Source organism: Rhinolophus ferrumequinum, chromosome 14 (genome assembly GCF_004115265.2).
Source record: "Rhinolophus ferrumequinum isolate MPI-CBG mRhiFer1 chromosome 14, mRhiFer1_v1.p, whole genome shotgun sequence".
Classification (NCBI taxonomy): domain Eukaryota; kingdom Metazoa; phylum Chordata; class Mammalia; order Chiroptera; family Rhinolophidae; genus Rhinolophus; species Rhinolophus ferrumequinum.
The window spans coordinates 18049268-18074668 of NC_046297.1; the positions used below are offsets into that span (position 1 = coordinate 18049268).

At 46.0% G+C, this 25401-nt stretch overlaps 1 protein-coding gene and 2 long non-coding RNA genes across 4 annotated transcripts; all 3 read left to right on the forward strand.

The window, feature by feature from the left end:
- On the forward strand, window positions 1-7381 carry LOC117033612 (uncharacterized). Of its 2 annotated transcripts, none has more exons than XR_004424927.1 (4): window positions 1-484; window positions 599-640; window positions 1328-1441; window positions 3002-7381. It is a non-coding gene; the product is annotated as an uncharacterized LOC117033612 (long non-coding RNA). The 2 variants fall into 2 exon arrangements; XR_004424928.1 differs by having other exon boundaries at window positions 3557-7381.
- A 4736-nt stretch (window positions 7382-12117) lies between these two features.
- Window positions 12118-14967, forward strand: LOC117034036 (uncharacterized). Its single transcript, XR_004425003.1, has 4 exons — window positions 12118-12233; window positions 13098-13175; window positions 14043-14111; window positions 14227-14967. It is a non-coding gene; the product is annotated as an uncharacterized LOC117034036 (long non-coding RNA).
- Window positions 14968-20265: 5298 nt separating this feature from the next.
- On the forward strand, window positions 20266-22903 carry LOC117033588 (RNA polymerase II subunit A C-terminal domain phosphatase SSU72-like). Its single transcript, XM_033125715.1, has one exon. The coding sequence runs from the start codon at window positions 22196-22198 to the stop codon at window positions 22778-22780; it is 585 nt and encodes a 194-aa protein (XP_032981606.1). The 5' UTR covers window positions 20266-22195; the 3' UTR covers window positions 22781-22903.
- Window positions 22904-25401: the final 2498 nt, after the last annotated feature.

The following is a 25401-nucleotide window of genomic DNA, read 5'->3' on the forward strand; positions in this document are numbered from 1 at the left end:
TTCTGCTGAGCCTCCACCCTGGGACTGGCTCTCTTCCCAGCTCTCTCTCTTGCTAGCAAATCTGTCTCTGTTCTCCGTTGAAACCCCTCGTTTTTTAAGGATCGGTCCTGGGCCTGATGTCTTTGCCACCAGCCCTCCGGGTGAGGGTTGGCCTCTCACACAGGCTCTGATTCTCTACGGACCTGTGTCCAAGAGCTAGTTCACAGCAACTATGCATCTGCTATCTCACCTGCTCTTCTGCATTCCTTTGAGGAGGGGGCAAGGGTTGTTTTCTGCTTTGACTGTTTGAGAAAGAGGCCCAGAGAGACCCTGAAGCATTGGCGTGGTCGTGGGGAGCAGGCCGAGCACCCCACCTGCGGGCCCAGGCTGTACACAGGGCAGCCCGCCACTGAGAACAGCCAGCCTGCGTGCCGGGCCCGCTCCCACTCCATGCCAGAGCCCTGACGTGCAGCACTACATCTCACCTACACGAGCCCTCTGGCAGGTAGGCGGTATTAGTGTTATTTTAAACCATGGAAACGGAGGTTCGCAGAAGTGATTACCTTGCCCAGAGTCATGCAGCTGGCACGTTTGTCTGACTGAACTTTTCTCTCTGCAGGTGCCATCGAGCTTCCCCCAATGACACCCTGACTTCACCCAGGTCTCTGCTCAAATGCCACCCCCACAGATGAAGCTGCCTTAGATAGATTGCTCTGTCCCGGACAGCTCTTTGTCACTTTCTGTCCCCTCACCCATCTTTACTTTCTTTGGAACGTCTATTGCTGCCAGATAATATATATATATTATATATATATATATATATATATATATATATATATATATATATTATATATACTTATCTAACTGTTGCTAGCATATATATGGGGTCAGAGACTTTGATTGTTTTGCTCACTGCTCTAACCTCCTGGTGCGAGGCAGGCACTTAATATATATCTGCGGAAGGAAGGAAAGAAGGAAGGAAGGAAGGAAGGAAGGAAGGAAGGAAGGAAGGAAGGAAGGAAGGAAAGAAGGACGGAAAGAAAGGAGGGGGGCAGGGAGGGAGGGAAGGGGCTGCCTTTCTTCCCAGCTTGAAGCTAAAACAGTCATGTTTGGCCAGGTTGCCAGAAATAACAGGCAACAATCCCACCTACCTATGAAAACTCAGGCATGGGGCGGCCTCCTTCAGATTCTACCATAAACCACTGGTAGATCTAGGACTAAACCATCAAATCCTGTGACTAACAGACTAAGCCATTGCCAATTAGCCTAGCAGAGGCTTCCTACACCCTGCAAATTGTGACTGAGAGCTGCTTGACTAAGCTTCTCAAAACTTTCTTCCTGTGTACAGCAAAACTCTCGCCTAGACATCACTGATGCAACGAGCAACACTTTGATGGCTCGTGGAAGCAGCAGGTGCCAAGCCTGATGAGTTGACCAACGCGTGTCATCCAGACAGGACACGGTAACCCTTATTTTGTTCCCTCTGGCCCCTCTCTAGATCCACACATTTCTTCAAACGTCAAAGAATGTGATTCCTGTTTGCCTTCATCCTTAGACGATCCAAGAGGAAATGTTTGGGCCAGGACCCCACTAAAGACGCTCTAGGGGAAGCCCCAATAGCAATCCCACGAGTGAGACAGGGCCCCTCAGAAACCACTCTCTCTTGCTGGCCCTTGAACTTATTACCTCAGAGCTGCAGAGAGCCAGCAAGGGAAGGGCACATATTGACAAGTCCATCGTTGGCCTCTCTTCTGAGCCCCGGAAAGAGACGTATGCAAAACTTTAATGTGAGGCAGCAAATCTGATGTGCTAGACTAGACAAAGGTAAACACCCAACTGCTCCCCCTTCTTTTTTTTTTTTTGTTTTTTTTGTTTTTTCCTTTTAGCAAATAAACTTAATAGAGATGAATCCCAAAAGAAGCCTCACTCTAAACTTACGGCTTTCACTCTTCCCTAACTATGGTGGGCCCCTCGAGGGGGCAACTCGAGGAAACTTGATTGCAGGTGGTGGGTGAAGGGGACTCTGAATACGTGAGGCAGTTTTCTACTCCGGCTTCAAGGAGAAGTCATCTGGATTAGACTAGAATACGTGTTGAAGTGAATTAATTGGAGGTACCAATGTGCTTTGAAGGATAAAAAAGAAAGGAGAAATCACAGTTGACAGAATCACAGAGGAGAAAATCAGGAAAGATTTCATGGAAGAAGTGGCTTCTGAGCTCAGTCTTAGAGGAACAGCAGGATTTTAATAGGCAAGACGGGTGATGGGAAATGCTCTAGAAGGAGGGTGTGACATTACAGTGCAGAAAGTGTGAAGGGCTAGGATGATGGTGGAAAGGCTGGACGAGTTTGGCTAAGTATTGGGTTGCCCAGGAATTGCAAAAAGATAAGGCTGCAAAGGAATTAAGGTGCAGAAAGCCTGTCAAAGGAGTTTGCACTTATTTTAAAAGACAAAGGGAACTGAGTGGGCCATCCCAATGATGGGATACTAGTCTGTGTTAAGAATGGGATTTTTTTAAATTTGATTCAAATTTAATTAGTGTAAATTCAGCTCTAAAAACTGATATTTGATTCAGTTATTGGAAAATTTTAAGATATGTTTAGAGAGCTTGGTTTGCGAATCCTCTCTTACAACTATAAATCTTATGAAAGCTAAATGCAGATTAAGTAGATCTGACAACATTGACTTCCAAATGGATGTGGTATAACAGTGAAACACACACTGGATTTTGAAGCTGAGTATGAAGAAAGAATATACAATGTCGCGTCTGTTATTCTGATGTGGATTACACTTTGTAATGATAACATCTTGGGTTTCTTGGGTTAATTTTTAAATGTTATAAAAATGAAAACCAAAACAAAAGGCAAAGGGAGCCATTGAAGGTCTCTGAGCTGGGCTGTCACACAATTAAAAATACATTAAAATAATAATAACTTTGAGGAAGTGTGTGAGATAGATTGCAGGGAGGAGAGTCTAAGACAAGAAAGTTGATTGAAAGATTTTCTTTTTTCTTCTTTTTTTAAGGAGGGCACAGCTCACACTGGCCCATGGGATGGAACTGGCAGCCTTGGTGTTATTAGCGCCACGCTCTAACCAACTGAGCTAACCGGCCACCCTGAACGATTTTCTTAATGGTTACGTCAGAAATAACCTGACTGAGTCAGAGACTTGGAAATATGCTCTTCACTCCCCAAACATGGCTCAGAAATGGACTCCCGTTCTCAGGGATGTTTCCACCCGGCTAACACTAACCCTTACTCACTCCCCAGATACTTGAGAGTCAGGAAAGTTCTGGGTTCTATTGGGAGGGGTCAGTTACTGTGCAGGGTCAAAGGTCACCTTGAAGGGTCCTGGACCAAACCTGACCCCTGTTTTGAACTGGAGGAAAACCTGACAAAGTATGTTATTGCATCTTGGGCTGGAATTTACCATTGGAAATGCAGCCTTTGTCACTGGCATAAGAACTGTTTTGCATTTGATGACATTTTCAAAATGGTGTGAAAAACCTTGACGTTTTTATTAGAAAATCTATAAAGCCCAAACAAATGGTTTCATGCTGCTTTGCCTCATTCTTCATAGGTTCATCGGCAATCCATCATCCCTCCCACTCCCCCTGAACCCCTCGGCATCAACGTTTTGCCCGTGAACAAAAGGACAACTCAGAGAAGCCTTTCACCCTTAGTGATCCTTTGCCTCTCAACTTTTACCCCTTAAATCAACTACAATCATTGCAATTTCACTGGATCCTTTCCTGAAAGGCTAAACAATGTTGACGCCTCCTTCCAGAAACTCTTTCTTTACCTTTCATGACACCGAATGAAAGAAGCTTGACCTGCATTCTCTTTAGTTAGAGATGGGACTCTGTTTCTCTGGTCTCCCTTACATGTGATTAAATGTCTAGTTTGAACCAAATGATTGGGTTCAGAGCAAATAAATTGAGGCCCTCTCTCCTGAAAATATGATAACTTCCTCACGGCCTTTTGAATAAACGTCTCATCTATCCCAAATATCCAATAAGGTAACTTGCCTCACTGTCAGCTGTGGCCCACCCAAGCTTACTCCGCCTCTCAGCCTGGCACCTCCTACCTATGCCTTCAGTCTCCCTAGAACAAACGTCTTGGACTTCCTCTCCTCACCTCCACCCTGGGGTTTCTTCCCTGCTGCCCCGCCTCCTGTTTCTGCCTCCCACTCACTGGTTAGGCTCCTTAGGCTCTCAAGCATGGGAGTGGCTGCTTGCTCATTGGACCCTGTCACTCTTTTTGCATTTCTGAGTGATTCTGATGCCTCTGCCAAAACCATCACCATGTGGGTCTCTTAGTTGTCCACCTCGCTCCCTCCTGCTTACAGGGATTAATCATCTTTTCTCTGTGTCCTGTTTTATACTCATCTATTGATTTCTTTCTTTTACCAAATTTGTTAGGTAGTCACAGTTGGGCAGGTCGTGCGTTGGCGTGAGTTTTGGCTTAGGGGAGTTTCATGTTTTTAATTCTCACGATATTCTTATGAAGTAGGGAAGTTGGAGATTATCATTGGCTGCATTTTAAAGATGATACTAGAGGCTCAAAGAGGGTAAGTCCCTTTTGTAAGGTTCCCCAGCTCCTAAGGACAGAGGTGAGACCCAGATCTTTAGCCTCCAAATCACAACACCTTTCTACCATACACCTTTCACTTCCTCATCGGCTGCTATGCTGCATCCTCATTTCTGATTTCTGGCCTCTCAGACCTCTCGTCAGTCCTCTGCTTGGCCCGGCTTCACCCGCATTGCTTCCTCTCGTCCGCACCCTCTGCCAGCCAGCAGCACTGCACACAAGGTGGGGGACAGACCAGCCAGCAGCGCTGTGCCGCCTCAGAGCTGACTGCCTGGTTTGTATGTGCTCTTCAGAGGAGGATGTTGACCTGAAACGCTGTCATCAGTTGTCCTCCACCCTCTCTGCCACCCTGCCATATCAAGCGCACACACACCCATCATGCCCAGGACACTGGCTGCTTCATGGCAGGACAGTCCCGTGTTTGGGACAGTCCCCAAACTACCATGGACTGTAAAACCTTGGAGGCTCATCTGTGGTGTCGTTGTTTTTTCTCATCCTCAATGTGTTTTTCAGCACTGCCTGGGAGCAAACAGATACTGGGCCGTGGGGAGAAGGAGAGAGAAAAGAAAAACCCAGCAGGCAGCTCAAGAAACTACCTGCATCAACTCAACTCACCAAGTGAGACAGACAACAAACCTCTACCGCAGGTGAAGAGAAAAGCTGCCAAAAAATTTATATAGACTGCTCTGCTGGGGGATTTTTCTTCCTAAATGGAGACTTCTGGGTCATGTTTACTGATTCCTCTCCAAGACCAGAAACAAACTCAAATAGCAGGAAATGCAGTATTGCTCTAAACGGCACAAATTAGCCAGGGGTAGGGGGCAATACCCCAAGCCCGGCAAGAATTCCTTTTGTCCCCTCATCCATCTCCTATGTGACAGCAGCCAAACCAGACAGGCACGCAGAGCCATGGGAGAGCAGTGATGGCCCCCTCCTGGCACCTCACTCCAGGGAACCATCCACCACAGGGAAGCTGTACCGTCTTCACATGAAACTTCAGTCGGGTATCCAGGTTTTGAATGCAGCTATGGAATTAAGGTCCAATAAGTTTCCCGAACAAGGCTGAGTGGGCTCAAGCTTGAAGATTATCCTGGGGTAGGCGGGAAGCGGGCAGGGGGAGGGTGAGAGCAGTCCAGCCAGCCGTCCCAGCATGACACTGCACCTCTCTTCTTCCTCCGCCTGTCTGCCAACTAACAGCCTTGGCAGTCTTGGCAAAGGAGTAAGACCAGCCCCCTTTCTCATCACGCCGCATGTCCTCCCCGAGAGAGCACTCACCTAGGAGTCAACTACATGGCTTCTTCCTTATGGACACAATGGGCAAATCACAAACTCTCAGGGCCTCAACTTGTTTTAAAAAAAGAGGATGTCTTCCCGCCAACCGATTCCCAACCTTCTTCCCACCTTCCTCTGTGGGCACACACACACACACCGGAAGCACCCGGAGGGCTGGTAAGAATTCCAAGAGTGCTGTGAAGTCCTTTCAAAGAACTCTGCATAAATATTCGAACATCTTTTGACAATGACCACACGGCTATTTGAGGTGCTCTCTTTGAGGTGCTCTTGTACTGTTTAAAAGAAAAGGCTTGGCTGCAGCTTGAGGCAAGTGGCAACCTCAACTTTCATAGGTGCCAACTTCCACAGAAGGTAGAGAGGGTGCCTCGACCTGGGCTGGGCACTGCCCATCACTTCAGGAAGCTGTTCCCTTCCAGAAAGTCAGCCTGGGGCTTGTTCCCATAGCAACATGGGAAAGTTGACTAAGGAGGGGAGAGTGGGAAAACTTGTGCTCAGCTATCCTTCTCCCCATTTGATTTTAATCTAATCAGCATGGATTTAACAAATGTGTTATATGTATAAATCATAGATAAACGTATATAAAATACGTAGACACTTGCGTACGTATCTATGCTAGATATATTGTTTGTTTGTTCTGAGCACACACTCCAGACACTACGACCGCATTGCACTGCAGACCTGTATTTTAGGCAAGGATGTCCCACGATCATTTCTAGATGGTAATTGCCCTGGCTCCCAGGGTTCCCAGCACGTCTGGCTGCTCTCTGAAAGCTCTTTGAGGGATTCTCATCATTAGAATTCCCTGAGTTTTCGCTCCGTCCTTGCAAGCCATCTGGCCTCTCTGTACCGCAGCTGCCGTCCACCCTCCCCCTGCCATACACACCTGAGCCTTTGACATCCCCCACCTGAAGCAAATCCATCCAGCAAGAAAATCCAAAATTGTAACCAGAAGTGTTTTCTTTCCCAAAATCCAGAATTAATTCTTTTTTCTTTTAAATCTCCATTAAGTTTCATTCTTAGCTTGTTTTTCTTAAATCCGTTATTTACGCTCTTGGAATATATATTACAGTAAACTGAAGAAAATAAAGTCTACCTCCGTGTAATAGTTTTGCCCAATTAGCTGAGGCCGCTTGCCTCAGAGATGTGCCTCCTGGACATTTATAATTGTCATTAACCAAAGGAGCAGAGGAGGTCGGAATGTAGACGTCCTGGAGAGGCAAAGGTTGCAGGCAACAGGCAACCGCACGTGGGTTTGAAAGCCTCTGTCTGCTTCTTCCCAGAAGAAGGGAAGGTGCTAACCAGCAAGTCCTTGCTCGCTGTCATTAACCCTGGCCAGAGGGACATTCTGAGTGACAGAGAGCCACCAGAGCACCACTCAAATGAATACATAACTAGTGATGGCATTTGCAGGACGCAGGAGCCTGGACACAAGAAGAGAGGACAGACAGAGGCGAGGTCCAACAGCAGTAGCTGTGCTGCTCGGAAACTGGGGCGGAGGTGGGCCTGGCGGGAGAATGTTCAAGAGAGCTGTACGCTTTTCTTATCTTTGGAACCAAGGAGCTCTTATTCCCCTTTCTTCATTTTTATGGTTGTGGTTACTGCTGCTTTTGCTTGCTTTTGTTTAATTAAAGAAATACTTGAAAGCTATTGTGTAAGATATCGCAAGCACCCAATGGCTCATGACAGATGTGCCTTCATTCATGAGAGGGTAACTGTGAGCATGTGCTCCAGTGAAATGGGGGACCAGTGAGAGCAAAGTCCACACAACAGGGGTGGCCTGTTAGCTCAGTGGGTTAGAGCGCGGTGCTCTTAACAACTGGGTTGCCGGTTCAATCCCCATGTGGGCCAGTGAGCTGCACCCTCCACAACTAGACTGAAACAACTATTTGACTTGGAGCTGATGGGTCCTAGAAAAACACACTTAAATAAATTAAAAAAGTTAAAAATAAAAATCCATACAACAGAAATGATGTCCTAAAACCCCTAATAATATGTGGCCAGAAGAGACTGACCAAGAATTTTCCACTCAATAGCATTACCACCAAAAAAAAAAAAAAAGTTCTTAGCTCTCCACTCTTGTGCTGCCTGCCAGCCCTGGCACACCACACAAACAGGCATGGGACAGAAGGAGGCGTGCTGGGAGAGAGACAAACAGAAAGCCCGAGGACCAGTCCAGCCAAGTCGGGGCGGCAGGCCCATCCTCTTCATGCCCCATAGGTTGTCTTAGCAAAACACAGCACAGAGACATGTGTCAACATACGTAACCAGCACTTACCAAGTGCTGGCTTTTGTTAACCCGGAGGCTTACCAAGTGCCAAGTTTTAACAAACACGTTCTCATCCAGCTTTCTGTTATGGGCTGGATTATGCTCTCCCGCCCAAATGTGTATGCTGATGTCATAACCCTCCGTACCTCCAAATGTGACTGCATTTGGAGAGATAGTCTTTAAAGAGGTACCGTGTTTCCCCGAAAATAAGACCGAGCCGGACCATCAGCTCTAATGAGTCTTTTGTACCAAAAATTAATACAAGACCCGGTCTTATTTTACTATAATATAAGACCCGATCTTATATAACATGATACAAGCCTGGGTATAATATAATATAATATAATACAATACAATATAATATACCGGGTCTTATATTAATTTTTGTTCCAAAAGACACATTAGAGCTGATGGTCCGGCTAGGTCTTACTTTCGGGGAAACACAGTAGCTAAGGTAAAATAAGGCTAGGGCAGGCCCTAATTTAATCTGACTGGTGTCCTTATAAGAGATTAGGATGCAGACAAGGGAAGACCACATGACGACATGGGGAGGAAGAGGCCATCTACAAACCAAGGAGAGAGGCCTCCGAAGAAGCCAGCCCTGCAAACACCTGATCTCAGACGTCTGGCCCCCAGAACTGCAAATAGATTGATGTTGTTTCAGCCCCCCTGTCTGTGGTATTTTGTATGGCAGCCCTAGCAGACTAAGGAACGTCCCCTACAGCCTGTAGATTCCATTTAGAAGTGAGGACACAAAGGCTCAGTGATAGAAAGTAACTTGTCCAGAACCAAAACTAGGAGGTGGCAGAGCAGGACCGACAACACTTCTGGATTTGACTCAGGGGCCTTGAAAAGACAATGCAGTTTCCCAGCCACTAAAGACAAGAGAAGCACTGCACATAACGTCCCTTCCCCACAGATAGCAGGCATCCCCTTAAACCTGACGCCCTGGGGTAGCTCTAGAGAAATTACTGGTGGGGAGGTCAGTGAGGGGCCCCAGTGAGGCTCACCCATCTCCTGCCGCTTGAGAGGAGCGTCCCTTCTGTCAGATGTCCAGACGAGGGGACACAGTCAGAGGAACCACCAAGCAGTTTTTGTGGGCAGGTTCTCCTCTCAGGGTTTCACACAGCGTATTACACCAGATAATCCTCGCCACCACCCCATGAGCTCAGGACTACTGTCCTTCCCATTTTATAGATGAGAAGCCCGAGATGTGGGCTCAGGTCACCAGTGAGCAAGAGGCAGAGCAGGACAAGAGCCCAGGCTGGCACAAGGGTCCACGTACTTCCCACTGCACAGACCTGCTTCTGGGGAGTAAGGACTAGAGGAGAATCCCATGCTTGGAACTGTATAGAAAACAAGCAAAGCCTATTCCAAACTGACAATAGACAAAGTAAATGGGGAAAGATTCTGTAGTTTTGGAAGATGTTGTAAATCTCTTTTCATAGTTCCAGAAGGTCAATGAGGGGCTAAAGACCAAACAGTGCTAGGGGCCTCCCCTCCCCACCATTCAGTGGGACTGTAGTTATTTTTACATGAAATTTAATGGAAATTGCACAAAGAACAAATGAAAGAAAAAAGCCCCACAACTTTCCAGATGTTAGCAGTCTTTCTTATCCCCTTGTGACACCCTATGAAGTAGACAAGAAGGTATTTTTGTAATGCTCACCCACCGTTCCTTCTCCCTAGTAGTGAAAATGAGGGGCAATGAAGCAAATGACGTGCTCACAAGCCAGGGGGGTGACAAGGCTCCGCCATGGGGTTTCAATGACCTTCCGTGACCTTCCCTAACTCCAGTCCCCACCCACCTCCAGCTCACTGCTGCTGTTTCTGCAAAACACTTCCCGCAGTCCCCTCCTGGTCGTCCAGTGTCACAGTTCAGCTCTCATGGCGTCACATCTTTCTCTTCTCCTTAGTTCATCTGGTTTGTCCAAGGCTAAGATCGTTAGTCCTTCTTAAATCTACAGACTTTCAAAGCCTCAAAAACCTAAGAAGTTTACTCAGAAAAAGGAAATATGCATGTAAAGAGCTCCATGGAAGTCTCCATGTGGTTGCTAGAGCTTCACAGACCTGCAGAATCATGGACACCCCTGCCCTGCCTTGATGTTTCTTCTCCTTATCTAGTAAACATTAAGTCTTTTCTCTTCATCCCTTGTTTCTTCCACAACTTTCTTCTCTCCAGTACATATGCTTGCCTTCCATTACACTGATTCTAGGAAGGCTTTTGCTTCAAATAGCATCCTTCTGTTCACTTGCTGTCGTGTTGTCTTATGCCACTTCCTGCCTGATCATTCTAACAGTCTTTCTCTGCACTTTCCTTCACTTCTCATGGAAAGTCCACTGACTCCCGCGTTCTACACATCATACACATGCAAACTGATCATCTATTTATTTTCTGTAACTGTGGCCCCTTCGCTTAAACATTCTATATATTAAACGCCCACTAAACAGGAGGCTTGGAAATAGGTGAGGAACACAAAAAGAAATGAGACGTCGTTGCCCTGTTGTAGAGTTTACAGATGAGTAAAAAAGATAACATCAGACATGACTTACAAATTTGATACTTTACCAAAATACAGAAGGACGGTGTTCTCTGGGAGCATAGGGCAGAGCTGCTGAACAGGCGGCCCTGACAAGTGGCATCTGCAGAGAAACCTGAAGAATGATCAGGGGTTGGTCAGGCCAAATGAGAGATGGTTGGCTTCCGGCACTAGAGCGAGCTTGGCGAGCTGAGAGACTGCAGAATCCAGTACGACAGGCAGGAGGTGAGAGGATGCAGAGGTGAGAGATGCAGAAGCCAGACCATGGCCATCCTGAAAAGCCACCAAAAGGACTGTGTGTTATATACCAAAGGTACTAGGACCTGGTAAAGAGTGTTAAACAGACATGTTCTGATAAGGGAGAGGAGCTGAGAAATTATTCCACTTTTTATTTTAAATGTTAGGCTATGCAATACATTCACGATTTCAAAAACTAGAAAGTATGAAAAGGTATTCAGTAAAAGGTCTTTCCTTGCCAAGTTTGTCTCTTTCCTAAACAGATAATCAATTTTTTATAGTTTCTTCTGTGTTCCTCCTGACTTTTTCATATTTATACAAGCAAATAAGACTAGAGATTCTTTTCTCCTTATCTATTCAAAAGGTAGCATACCATGGATTGTTCTGTACCTTGAATTTTTGTGATAGCTTTCGCTGTTTTGCATATTGTCGATTTAGCTCTTAGTATTAGTCCTAGTATTAGTATTAGTTACCTTTTCACAAATGTAGGTTTCTCCTCCCTTACCAGATGGTAAGCTTCTGTGGGGCAGAAGCTGTGTCTTATTCAATTTTGCATGAGATAGGTGTTAAGTAAAAATATGTTGAAAAAGTATATTTGTTGAATAAATCAGTTACTGTTAAAAAGAACAAATGCTTTATCTGGCCCAGTCTCTTGAATTTTTTTTTACTTTTCATTATGCCACTTTTCCAGTAAATAGGAAAAAAAGGGTAGACAGAATATACAATGAACCCCCACGCCATCTTGATTCTCATCTGTCCCCACCACCCATCCATTTTGGGGAAGTAGAGGGTTGCGGTATTTTAAAACAAATGTAAGACATGTCATTTCCTCTGTAAATACCCGAGAATGCACCTCTAACCGATAAAGCCTTTGCTTTAAGAACATAAGCACCTGCCAACAAAATTACCAGCAGGATCACCTAATTAATATGCACTCCGATTCCCCTGATTTTCCTCACAAACGTCTGTAGACAGTTGCTTGTTGAACTCAGGAACCACACAAAGCCCACATTTGGTCCTTGTGTTTATGGCTCTCACAGCGCTCCCGTTGCACCTCTCTTCTCCTGCCTTCCTCCCTCTTTTTATGCCTTGGATTTGTTAGAGAGACCTGGTCATTCGCACTGCACAGAGTCCCCAGCCTGCATTTGGCTGATTGTTTCTTTGCAGTATAACAGGTATAACTTGTTGTCTACCCCACATTTTCCTGGAAACAGACAACACTTGTGTTTTGAAAACCATCCAAGCTGTTATGTGGTGTGAAAGTGGACAAGGAGAGGCTGTTTTAGTTACCCAGGCGGCAAGAACAGCTCCCAAGATTACAGCCATGACAGGTAGCTTCAGGGGCCGTGTGGGCACAGAGAAATGGGCCGATTGGAGAAGTCCTTAGGAGACAGGATCGACAAGCCTTACTGGCTAATTGGAAAGGTGTGCTTCTCCAGGCCGCGTTAAGAATCTGGGCCTCGGAACTGGCGGTGCCTCAGGTGGTTGGAGCACTGTACTCCTAACGCCAAGGTCGCCGGTTCGATTCCCACATGGGCCAGTGAGCTGCGCCCTCTACAGCTAAGATTATGAACAGCTCTACCTGGAGCTCCGCTGCCGGGAGCTGCCGGGAGCTGCCGGGAGCTGCCGGGAGCTGCCGGGAGTGGTGGACTGGTGGTGGACTGACGACCTGCGACCGCCTGGCTCAGCCGGGGGGAGCACAAGGCTCATAACACCTGCATGGGCCAGGGAGCTGTGTCCTACACAACTAGACTGAGAAACAACAGCTTAAACCGGAGTGAGGAGTGGGAGGGAAGCAGAAGAAGGTGGGGGCGGGAAGGCTGGTGGGGGCGAAGAACCTGGGCCTCAGCATGAGACAAATCAACAAGGCTGCTTTCTCCTGGAAAAAACATTTACATGTTTACTGACATTCTTCTCACAATTATCATTTATGACAAGTTTTAAGACCATACAAAGTTGTAGTATTATGGTTGGTGTTAAATTTTATTGCTGTGGCTTTAAAACGTAAACAAAAAGAATTCCTTAAGTAGTTGGAAATTGTAATAGTACTCTTGGGAATAGATTTTACTGCAATGGATACTGTAAAGCACAAAGATAATAAATTTAAATTGCAGTATTAGTATTGGGAATATATTTTATTGCTTTGGCTAGGACACAAAGAAGCAGAATTCATAACTCTTTTTTTCCCCCAGCAGCAGTTTTATATGCAATGACGCTGGGTCTGGTGTGTAGGGAGGATCAAAGGTCACCAGCATCACCGACGGTGGGACAAGGTGAGAAACCTGGGCTGATGGGAGGAGGCACAGAGGGGCTTGGTTCCCACAGGTGGTCAGGGAGCTGGAGAGAAGCAGGTCCAATGAGGAGGAGGAGGTACAGGTGGTCACGTGGCACTGAGGAAGGGTCACGTGGGAGGAACTTCTAGGAATCCCCACTCTAGTGAGATGTCTCTGCACCCCCCTTACCAGCACCCACCCCTGCCTGCTTCACACGCTCCAGATTTGAGTCCAGTTTTGAAACCAGGCTCTACAGACCACGGACTGGTTAGGGTTTGGGTGTCGTATGGTCTTTCTCTTTGTGGACACTGCCTGTGGCTCCCTCTGTGTCCATCTCAGTGGAGGGCCCGCCATGCACCCGGCCACCCGGAAGTCATTTTTTATCTCCTCTTTCTCACCCTGGGTCACCAGCCCTGCTGATCTTGCTTCCCCAAATATCTCTCACATCATTTGCTATCTTTCCGCCCCATTTCAGGCACCATCATCTCTCACTAGGTCTTTCATTACTGCTTTACTGCTTCAGCCTCTTTACTGCTTCAGATCTTGCCCCTTGCAATCCAGCGTCCACACATATCATAGTAATAATGACCACTGTTTATTAATAATGTACCCGCGACTGTACTAAGCACCTTCTATCAGTATCTCACTTGACCCTCACAACTTCCCTGTGTTGGAGGGATATCTCTTTTTCATAAATGAGGAAACTGAGTTCAGAGATTAAACATGAAAAGACACAATGGACACATAGTCATCAGGCACAAGCAGAAAATAAATCTTAGATCCTTTCCTGTTCAAGACTGCCTGTTGCCAGTCTTCCCTCCTTCCCTCCCTCCCTCCTTTCCTTTCTTCCTTCTTTTTCCTTTCCAGATAAACCCCTTGGCATGAAACACCAGAGCACTGCCAGTTCTCCAGAATCGTTCCTCACCACAACCGCAAGTAACAGGAGCTTCATTAACAAATAACATCGTTCTTAAAATCACATCCCTTCTTGTTATTCCTCTTATCTAGAATGTAACCCTTTTTCATTGTCGAACTTCTGTTTTCCTTCAAGATTTATTTTAGACACCATCTCCACCAGGAAGCCTACTTTAAAGCCAGGCAGTTCCAAACTCCACGAAGGCACACACGCTCGAGGCTCCGGACTGCGCTGCGCACCTCCCCATCACAGAGCTCATCATACGATGTTGTAACCATCGGCCTCGTCTTAGAAACACTTCTGGACTGTAACCTGCCTGAGGGCAGAGACTGTGTCCTTTGTGTGTGAACTCCCAGAATCCAGTACCTGAATCCTGGCGTACAGTGGGTGCTCAATGACAGTTTACTGAATGAACACGAGCAAATAGTATGAAATACAATTAATTCAATGGTAATTATTAGAACAATGAGACATAAGCCTTTGAATCTCAAAGAATATCAAGTCATGCTTTGATTCAGTCTGAAGAATGATACTTACATACTATTTTCAGCAATCTGCAATTACACACCTGTTCTCATTCTAACACCCCGCAAAATCTTACCTATAAACTCGTGTTAGAGTATAATTGATGGAGAATGAGCAGTTCTTTGCAGGGCACTTTAGCAAGTACATGGAAAATAGCACCCTAGCAACTACACAAATAAATATCGGGAGTCATATTTACCATGTGACAGCAAACTTGGAATGTTTCAAGTAGTTAAAGAAATTAGAAGGTTTAGTACCTTTGAATCCACCCAAGTACCAGAGTCAGGCTAACTTCTGTGAGCTTCTCGTCTGGGGGGAAACCCCAAAAGTCTCCACTTATGTGAAGCTCTTTTTTTTGCTGTTGGTCCCCAGTGAGGTCATAAACTCCCAGAGCCAGAATATGGAAAGGAGAAGCTGACAGGAACCAGGCCTCTGACGGCAGGGTCCTGCCTCCCTTTCTATTGCCATAGAAATGGCCATCCGATCAGCAAAAATAAGTTCAAGAGCTTCTACTTTGTTTTCCTTTCTTCTTCCTTTGAGATAACCCCTCAAAGTTTTGTTAATTAGACAAAATGGGCCTGTGGCTGAACCTCAGAATGTCTGAAAAGTTAAATCTTCTCCTAGTAGAAGCAGCATGTTCCTACTCTGCTCCCGTGACAGCCACCCCTCCTCGAGGGGGTGAGGTGATTCCGACCTTTGGATCCACAATCGTGTCCCAAGTCACTTCCGGCAGTTGGATAACCTTTATGACTGCACACGTAGCTGGGCATTCGTGATGGGCCCCATCCAACAGAGATGAATGTATTCTGTAATGTCTGTTTTTATTACATTAGGCTGGGAAGATGAAATCAAAAGGACTACTTTCAACAAAAACGTCCTGTGTCGACAGTTCAATACTCTTACGAGAGGCCGCGGTGATTGGCCTCATTGTACGCTGGATAAAGGCTAACCACGCCGCTACCTGCTAGTTGGACAAAGCTGTTCCCTAGCCAGCAGGTTGCTCAGTTTTTTGGGTTTTTGTTTTGTTTTTTTTCACAGCAGCTCTCTAATTCCACCAAACTCACTGGATTAACAAAAACCTGAAGGTAAAACAGCACAAAATGATATCACTGCATGAGCTAGTATCATACTTTGCAATTTACAATTACACCAGTTCAAATTAAATGCCCCCAAACAGTATTTTATTAATTCGAGCCTTTTCGGAACTGGTAAATATTTTCTCTTCTTGGGTTTTCCGTTATTACACGTTTCCAGGAGAGAATCATGAAACAGGCAAAAGCCACCTGAATGCTGCAGTGTGGGGTCAACTACACAGTGAATTTGACAGGAAAGTGAGGGGCTGGCCCAGCAATGGGCATGAGAGTTGACAAAGTCGATTGGGAGAGAAAAAGAGAGAAAAATAAGCAGAGTAGGAGAAATCAAAGAGAGGGGAGCAGTGGTGATCAAGGAGGAGCTCTCTGGGTGGGTAGACTGAGCTGCCCAGGCTGGTCTCACGCCTGGGGTTCGCACCGATTATCTCTTATCTCGGAAGCAAGGTCCAATCAAGCAGAGTACCGAGGACACCCACTGCGCATGCACAGGACCTGGGCCTCGCGCTGCTTTAAAGGCCAGTGTTCCAGATGTCCTCTGGTCTCTCAGTCAGACCCTTGAAAGGGATTTCCTTCCGTGACAGAATCCTTGGACCAATACAGATGCAGTGGGTAGTTAAATTAACTTTATAAGAGAAAAAAAATTGTTCTTCCTAATATTCTTAGTGGGTGTGATATCTTCCTTCTGTAAAACAACTTTCCAGGGTTGAGAAAGGATTTGGGGAAGGATTCTGAAGCCCCAGCACAGAACAACATGTGTGTTCCTGGCAGCTCTATGTTGGAAAGGACAGGGTCAGGACACTTATACAACATTTCTCAGTCGTTGGTTAATTTTAAGGCAGGATGGTGGTAAAGAGAGAGTTTGGGAAAGAGAAGGACTTTGATTCCAGTAGCAGCTTTGCCACTTACTAGCTGTGACCTGGGAGTAAGTTACTGAATTTCCTTGTCCATGAGAAGGAAATAAAAGTAGCAGCTACCTCAGGGAATTTGTGTGAGAACCAAATGCCAGACGACGCAGGTCAGGCGCTTAGCACTTTGCTGGGCACGGATCTGACGTCCAATGAAGGCTGGATGGTATTATTTGAAGCATAATAAAAAATGACATGAATAGAACTAGACCTTGCGCTTCCATGAGAGTGAGGAACAGGGCTGTAATGTTAGGGTTGTAATCCTCATCAGCAAATCCTGGGATGCTTCCCAGTGGTGGATGCCACCTTTCTAAACTCAGGCTCCAGAGAAATGGGGGATTCGCTCTGCACCCCCATCCTGTCCCTTCCCACTAGCCAAGATGGACATTTCCATCTGTGAGGGAGGGAGGCACCCAGCCAGGGCCGGGGGCATGCGCAGTTAGAATGCAGGAGGGAACAACAGGATGGTTGAGCTGGGTGCTCTCCTTTCCTAAATGACAGAAGTGTCTCCTGGGAGAGGTCCTGTTCTCACCTAGGGGCAGCTGTGCCAGAAAGAAGAGCACCTGCCCACAGGTCCTGCAGGCAGAGGGGAAACCTAGGGGTCTTCGGTTACGACTGAGCTGACCGCCCAGCTGAACTCCTGGGTATCCTGCTTTCCTGGATTTCACTCTGTTTACACAATTACGTAACAACAGATAACAGAAAAGGTGCCAATTCGCTCTTCAAAGGCACATGAACACCCCTGTTCCTGCAGCATTCAGACATCACAAACACTGATCCCCCACTTCCTTCTCCCTGGGAAACCTCTTTCAGGGTCCAGAGCCCTCCCTAGGGGCCTCCCCAAACCCCCACCCAGCTTTAGATGGAGAAACAGGTTCTCGCTGCTGAGCCATCTAGGACTGAGAATCACCGGCATACTTTTGTGGCAACAGAGGCTTTTGCAAATGCTGGCCCTTGGTCTCTGCTCTCCCTGGCTGCTGAGGAGGGAAACCAGCTGCAACCCAGGAAAATAATTCCACTCAACAAACAACGCCATGCCCCGACCCCTCATAATGAGGTCTGGTTCAAATGTTGGCACACACACAAAATATTAATTAAAATAACTTGCATGATAAACAATATTGGGATCCAAAGCACAGGCCTCCTCTAAAATCACAGTTGGTAATTACGTGGGCGCCTGCTAACACACACTCAGAATTCCAGTGTTGCTTACATGACAAAATGAATCTCAGGAGGTGACCTTGAGAGGTCCTCTTATGTGAGCACCCGCCTGCTTATGAACTGAACAATGTCTAAACAACCCCGAAGAAGAGTATCCGACCTAATTTTCAAGTGCTAAGGGAAGAAATTCCTTGAGACCTCAATGATTCAATTTAATAATAAATATTTTGAGTACCAGCTAGTACGAGGCTCTCTGCTTAGTACTGGGGATAAGCATAGTGTTGGGAGAACCATGGTTCACATTTTCAGGAAATAACTGGTTATTGGTTAATATCTGTCTCAGATAGAAAGTCCTTCTCCATGCCTCACCTAAATCTTTCACACTGCTGTTAAAAAATCCATTGCCACTAGGTTAGTCCTGACTGAGGAGCTCAGAGGATTCCAATTCTAAAGCTTCTAGGGCCTTTATTAGGTACAAGGGGCTGGAGAGCAAATGTACCCCCCAACTTACAGTGGGTAAATGCCCCCAGTACTGTTCACCACCGAGATCCTGACTGAAGGTTTCCCACCAACTCAACACAGAGAAGCAATTGTGCACCATCTACTTTATCTAGACCTTCTAAATTATTACCAAATATGACATTTATTGCGCTAGTTAGTACAGAGGCCTAACTGCGAAAGGAAAAGACCCCATTATCTTAATTCTAAAACCATTTCCCATTTGTGGCTCAGTCAACATTTCAGCATCTCGTTCAATGTATTTAATTTCATTCCCTCAACAATAACCCATGTACCACACCAGTGACCACAACTTCGGTGTCCCAGCCCCTAAATTCTATTAGTGTTCAGAAAGCCTCATGGTTGCAACATAATGTTCAATCAATGCAGGGAAATTAATTAAATTAAAATTATTTTTATTATGCTTTAATTAGCTTGATTTAATTACTTTGTTCACTGACTGAGCATTCCGTTGTTACAGCCAGATCTTCGCTCTCGTTCGTGGCATGAATGTTCCCATAGAATTACACATTTTCTCTGTTCAGCCATTGGCGCGGGCTGGGGGTTTGCCAGAAACTTCCAATTTATCACAATCAGCATCATCACAAATTATAGGAAGCATCCAGCAATATGATAACTTCTAAATGAAGTGTCTGAAAGCAGGTCACACCAGCAGCCTTGGCTGTTAATCCGTCATATTTCACAGTCACCCTGACACCCTGTCCAATTTGCTGTGCCTGCTTTGTCACCGGGAAGCTCCTCGGAGCCGCGGCCTCTCAGACTGCCCGCACGAGGGGTCCAGCTCCTACACAGGCTGCTGTCCCGACAAAGCCTGCCCGGCCCCCCTCAGCCTCTCTGCAGCCCATACTCACGGGCGCTCCTACTGCTGGTCCCATTGAGCCAAGAGTCCTGCACCTGAGGTCCACAATCCGAAATCTAGCACTTCCCTCGAACGACAATGAAGGCAAGACACCACAGAGCACTGGCAGTCCTGGGACTCGGCCACCAGAGAATACCAGGTATTTCCGTGAGTGCATTCCAGCTATTGTCCATACCTCGGTAACACAGTATTTTCATCATTACTTCAAATCAGTAGTGGGCATTAGACCCCCTAGCAGATCACACATGATCTCAACCTTGTGTATCACAGGCCACTTCACAATGCAGTGTGACTCAAACTGGGCACTAGCAGCCTTCAAGGTGGCGTCTTCCAAAAATAAAATCCGCTCTAACTTGCCTATATTTGAAATGTGTCATCTTGATGAATGTGCTCAAAGCTATACAAAGTTGTTTTCTTATATTCTAACAATAGTTATTTCAATATGTTTGGCTTCCAACATGATCTTACGATTTTACGATTTGAAGCCATTTTTCTGAGAAGAGATCTACAGGCTTTGCCACACTGCTCTAACAATAGAGGCATAAGCTTTTCTGTACCTGTATTAGTGTCCTGTGACTACTGTAACGAATTACCACAACCCTGGTGGCTTCAAACAACAGAAATTTCTTCTCTCATGGTTCTGGAGCCCCGAAGTTCAACATCAGGCTCCCTGAGCGGAAATCAAGGCGTCATCAGGCCGTCCTCCCGCCGCTGGGCGCAGAGGAGAACCTGTGCTTTGCCTCTTTCAGCTTCCGGTGGCTGCCGGCATCCTTTTGCTCAGTGGCCACTTCACTCCAATCTCTGCCTCTGTCTTCACATCCCCTCACTTTTGTCTGTGTCATCGCCCTGTGCCTCTTTCTTATAAGGACAGTTTTTTGTTTGTTTTTTTGTTTTTTTTTATTATTATTAAATTTATTGGGGTGACAATTGTTAGTAAAATTACATAGATTTCAGGTGTGCAATTCTGTATCACATCATCTATAAATTACATTGTGTGTTCACCACCCAGTCAGTTCTCCTTCCATCACCATATATTTGATCCCCCTTACCCTCATCTCCCACCCCCCAACCCCCTCACCCTCCCCCCCCACCCCCCACCCTATAAGGACAGTTTTGATGGCATTTAGGGCTCAAGTGGATAATCCAGGGCAATCTCCCCATCTCAGGATCCTTAACTTAGTCACATATTCAAATGTTGTACTTCCAAATAAGGTAACATTTACAAGGTTTCAAGGATTAGGGCCTGATGTTTTTGGGGCCACCATTCAGTCCACTGTAGTCCTTATGCTTGATTTTTTATTCACTGTACAATTATATTGACTGTATAATTTGGCCTTGAGTCTGATGACATAAGGGACATAAGAGTGATTTGAAAGATGTGACAAAACTAGCACGAAATTATAACAGATGACCTGTCAAATCCCATTAAAATTAGTTACGAGTTAATGTAATGGGTAAAGAGAAAGCAAGGCCTTTAAAACATTAAGTTTTCACCAACTTCCCAGGAGAAGAAACAGGCCTGTTTCTTCACTTCCAGATGAAGAAAGTACAAGCTTTGCAAACCCTGCCGCTATGACATGTGCGGATCTTGGGCCCTGAAGATCTCACAGGACTCAGGTCGGCAGTTCTGCTTCTCCCTCCTCCACCTCTCATCCTGTCCCCAGGGTGCTGTAGGCAAGTGTTCTGCAAAGTGTTGAATGAGGAACTTATGCCACTGACCAGAAGTGAAAAAGGGCAGGGACTGTGTGTTTTTCAATTAAATAAAACAACAGGAAGTAAGTGTTAAGTTCAACATGACATGTTCACACTACTGTTTAGAAGAAAATCTCTACAGTCAGGTGTGCCAGAGCAGAGTTGATTTCCAAAAGGAGTTCGTTCCATAACTGTCCTTTCTCGGGAACCACGAAAATGGTGCATGGGCTGATATTATCCTCTGGTCTAGAAATCAGACTTGGCTTCCTGCCCCAGCTATGCCCCTTCTCGTGTGATTTCACTCGCAAAAGCTGACCTAAGCGCCGGTGTCCTTACCTGGGGCAGATGTACTACAGGCTCCTTAAAGGCAGGACTCACTCTTATTTTCCTGTGTGAAGCTTTGAGCACATTGCCTGACATACAGAAGACCCTCCATAAACATTCATTTACTGATTTACTTAAACTGAATGTCTGCCTTACCTGACTCACTTACTCAAAGCGGTACTTGGCACGCTGCCTCTGACGATAACTCCGAAACTCCACACACACACACACACACACACACACACACACACACACACAGAAGGCATCCAGGTTGCTGCGTATGTCATTGCTCTTGCACTAAAGCACTTTGCAAGGTTCCTTCCAGCCGTTCTGATACTTTCATCCCTTTTAAAATTAGCCTCAGAGACTGCACATCTGCACTGGAAATGGGTAGAAGGAGGTCTCCGTTATTCATGCTCATTTCAGAGGCTGTGCCCTAAGGCGGGGAACTGTCTGCAAACCTTGCTGCTCATCATCAGGCGGGAAAGACGTTTGGAATTATCTACTTCAACATCCTCCCTTTACAGATAAGAAAATAGCTGTCCAATGTCACGTGGCTGGTTAGCAGCAACGAACCCAGGCAGCTAGAACCCCCTTGGACTTCCAGTCCACTGCTTTCTTCATTGCATTATGCTCTCTCTTTAATCCAGCGTCTTCACTGGCCTGGTAAAATGGGCCAGTGCCACTACCTACCTCACAGCTAAGTGTTCCAAGCTGCCAAAGGGAACAGTGTGGAGCCCCTGTGAGGAACGCTGGCCTCCGCCACCCATGACCGGAGCAGCGGCGCACCCGCCCGGCCGGCTCCCGAAGGTGGGCCTTCCTCAGTCCACGGCCAGGCGCTCTGGGCAGGCGTGGGGACGCCACGCACACGCCCACGCCCACGCAGCGCGCCACAGGCCTACGTCACCAGCGCCGGCGCGCGCCTTGACGTCCGGGACTACGAGCGCCATCTTGCTCGCTCACTCGCTCGGAATCCACGACTGAGTGAGAGTCCCGGAGCCGAGCGTGTGGAAGGTGCTGCCGCTGCCATGCCGTCCTTACCGCTGCAGGTGGCGGTGGTGTGCTCCAGCAACCAGAACCGGAGCATGGAGGCGCACCACATCCTCAGCAAACGCGGATTCAGTGTCCGGTCCTTCGGGACAGGCACTAACGTGAAGCTTCCGGGGCCAGCACCGGACAAGCCAAATATTTATGATTTCAGTACTACGTACGATCAGATGTACAATGATCTCCTGAAGAAAGACAAAGAACTGTACACGCAGAATGGGATTTTGCACATGCTGGACCGAAACAAGCGGATCAAGCCCCGCCCGGAAAGGTTCCAGAACTGCAAAGACCTGTTCGACCTGATCGTGACCTGTGAGGAGAGAGTGTACGACCAGGTGGTGGAAGATCTGAATTCCAGAGAGCAGGAGACCTGCCAGCCAGTGCACGTGATCAACGTGGACATCCAGGACAACCACGAAGAGGCCACCCTGGGGGCGTTCCTCATCTGTGAGCTGTGCCAGTGCCTTCAGCACACGGAGGACCTGGACAATGAGATCGATGAGCTGTTGCTGGAGTTCGAGGAGAAGAGCGGCAGGGCCTTCCTGCACACCGTGTGCTTCTACTGACCGGGGCCCCGCAGGCGCGCCGGCCACCTGAGCCGTCGTTTTGTTCTTCCTGTCGTTAGTACTTTTGCTTCCTGAGATTCGTGTCTACTTGTAGGGCTTCGGCCGATGGACAGTAGCGTTAAACTGTATATACAAAATGAGAAGATACACGTAAATGCGAACTGTCACTGTCAAGTTTCTTTTTTAATCCCTCTTTTACTTGCGAGTGGGATATTGATATTGAAGTTGTTGGGTTTTTTTTTCTGTAACCAAAAAAATAAAACGGTTTATAGTGCATTTCCCTCAGTATATCTTTGTCTTTCATTATGCGTTCCTCCCTTGTCCCTTACCTGGCTGGAATGTACAAATACCTGAATAAAGCAAAGGGCTGTATGTATCTTCTGAGAGAACCTGCAATCATCCAATAAACAGATGCTGGTGGTTAAAAAAAAAAAAGGTAACAATATGTTACTGATTCCTCTCACACAGACTGGCTTCTGAGAACCCATAAATAAAAGCTATTAGGAGGTACTCTGAAAAAATGCGAGTGTTTTGGTAGTGCTTGATTTTGTAGTGTACCAGTTTGAGTCCCTCTTTTTGACTTTCCTGTATTTTTTTAGTTATTTTTTTAGTGGTCCCTTGGGGATGACCACTAACAAACTAAACTTAAAACAATCTCGGGGCAGATGGGTGGCTCAGTTGGTTAGAACGCAAGCTCTGGGCAATGGGGCTTCTGGTTCGATTCCCACATGGGCCAGTGAGCTGTGCCCTCCCAAACTAGAGTGAAGGCAATGAGCTGCTGCTCAGCTCCCAGGTGACCACATGGCTCAATTGGTTGGAGCACATCCTCTCAGCCACAACGTTGCGGGTTTGACTCCCACAAGGGATGGTGGGCTGCGACCCATGCAACTAACAATGGCAACTGGAGCTAAGCTGAGCCCTCCACAACTAAGAAAGAACAACAACTTGACTTGGAAAAGTTCCCCGGAAGTACACAGTATTCCCCAATAAAGTCCTGTTCCCCTTCCCCGATAAAATCTTTAAAAAAAAAAAAAAAAAAACATACAAACAAACGTGAAACAATCTAGTTTGAATAATACCAACTTAGCTTCAGTAGTATTCAAACTCACTGTTCCTCTATACCTCTAGCTCTCCCTTTTTAATGTTATTGTCACAGATTACATCTTTATACATTGTATACCCATTAATATAGATTAATATTCATTGACTTATGCACTTTCCTATTAAATCATGTAGGAAAAATAAATTACAAGCCATACCAACAGTGAAATGATACTGGATTTTATACTTACCTATGTAAGTATAACACTTTACCAGTGTTCTTTATTTTTTTCTTAAGGATTCAACTTACTGTTGACTTTTCCTTTCAGCCTGAAAGACCCTTTAACAATCATTGCAGAGCAGGTGAACTAGTAATGAACCTCGTCAGCTGTTGTTTGTCTGGAAATGTTTTAATTTCTCCTTCGTTATTGAAAGATCATTTTACCAGATATAAAATTTTTAGTTGATAGTTGGTTTTCTTTTTTTCAGCAGTTTATGTTATCTCAATGCCTTCTGGCCTCCATGGTTTCTGAGGAGAAATCAGCTGTTTATCTTATGGAAGTTCCCTTGAACGTGACAAGTCATTTCTCTCGCAGCTTTCAAAATTCTATTTATCTTTGGGTTAAAACAATTTGACTATCAAGTACCTTGGTGTAGATCTCTTGAGTTTATCTTGCGTGAAGTTCATTGAGCTTCCTGGGCATGTATATTCATGTGTTCAGATTTGGAGAGGTTCGGGCCATTACTTATTCAATTTTTTTTCCCTTCCCTTTTCACTCTTCTGCTAGGAATCCTATAATGTAATGTAATGTGATATTTCATGATATTCCATGCAACCCTCATGCTCTGTTCATTTTCCTTCATTCTTTTTTCTGTCTACCCCCTCAGACAGGATAATTTCAGTTGTGTTACCTCTTCCAAGTCTATTGATCCTTTCTTTTGCCTGCTCAAATCTGCTGTTTACCTTCTCTAATGAGTTTTTCATTTGTGGGGACAGAGTCCCAGAGAACAGTTTCCAGGCCCTTGGCCTTGCATGGGGAGGTGCTGGCTCGGGTAGTGAATGATCATCAACTGTGATTGGTTGGCCATCAGCTGTAACCGGTTAGCCAATTGGCTACTGAGGTAACTGCGGGGCTGCGTTGATTGGTTAGTTGGTTGGCAGGCAGAGAAGTAAATGGCGGACTACAGATTGGATCCTGTGGCTACTACTGCGTGTGTCTTGCCCAGCGGCCAGAGAGACTATAGTGGTATGACTCCCCTATCTATGGCTCCGTGGGTGTTCCTTTTTGGCCTAGCCATATCCAGCGTTCTTATGTGGGGAGCGGGACTAGAGGCCCCGCAGGCCACCTAGCACAACATCATTTCAGTTATTGTACTTTTCACCTCCAGAATTTCTGTTTGGTTCCTTTATATAATCTCTATCTCTGCTTATATTCTCACTTTGTACACACATCGTTTTCTTGATTTCCTTTAGTTTTTTTGGTCCATGTTTTCTTTTAGTCCATGTTTTCATTGAACATATGTAAAACAGCAGATTTAACATCTTTGACTAATAATTCCAATGTCTGGAATTCCTCAGG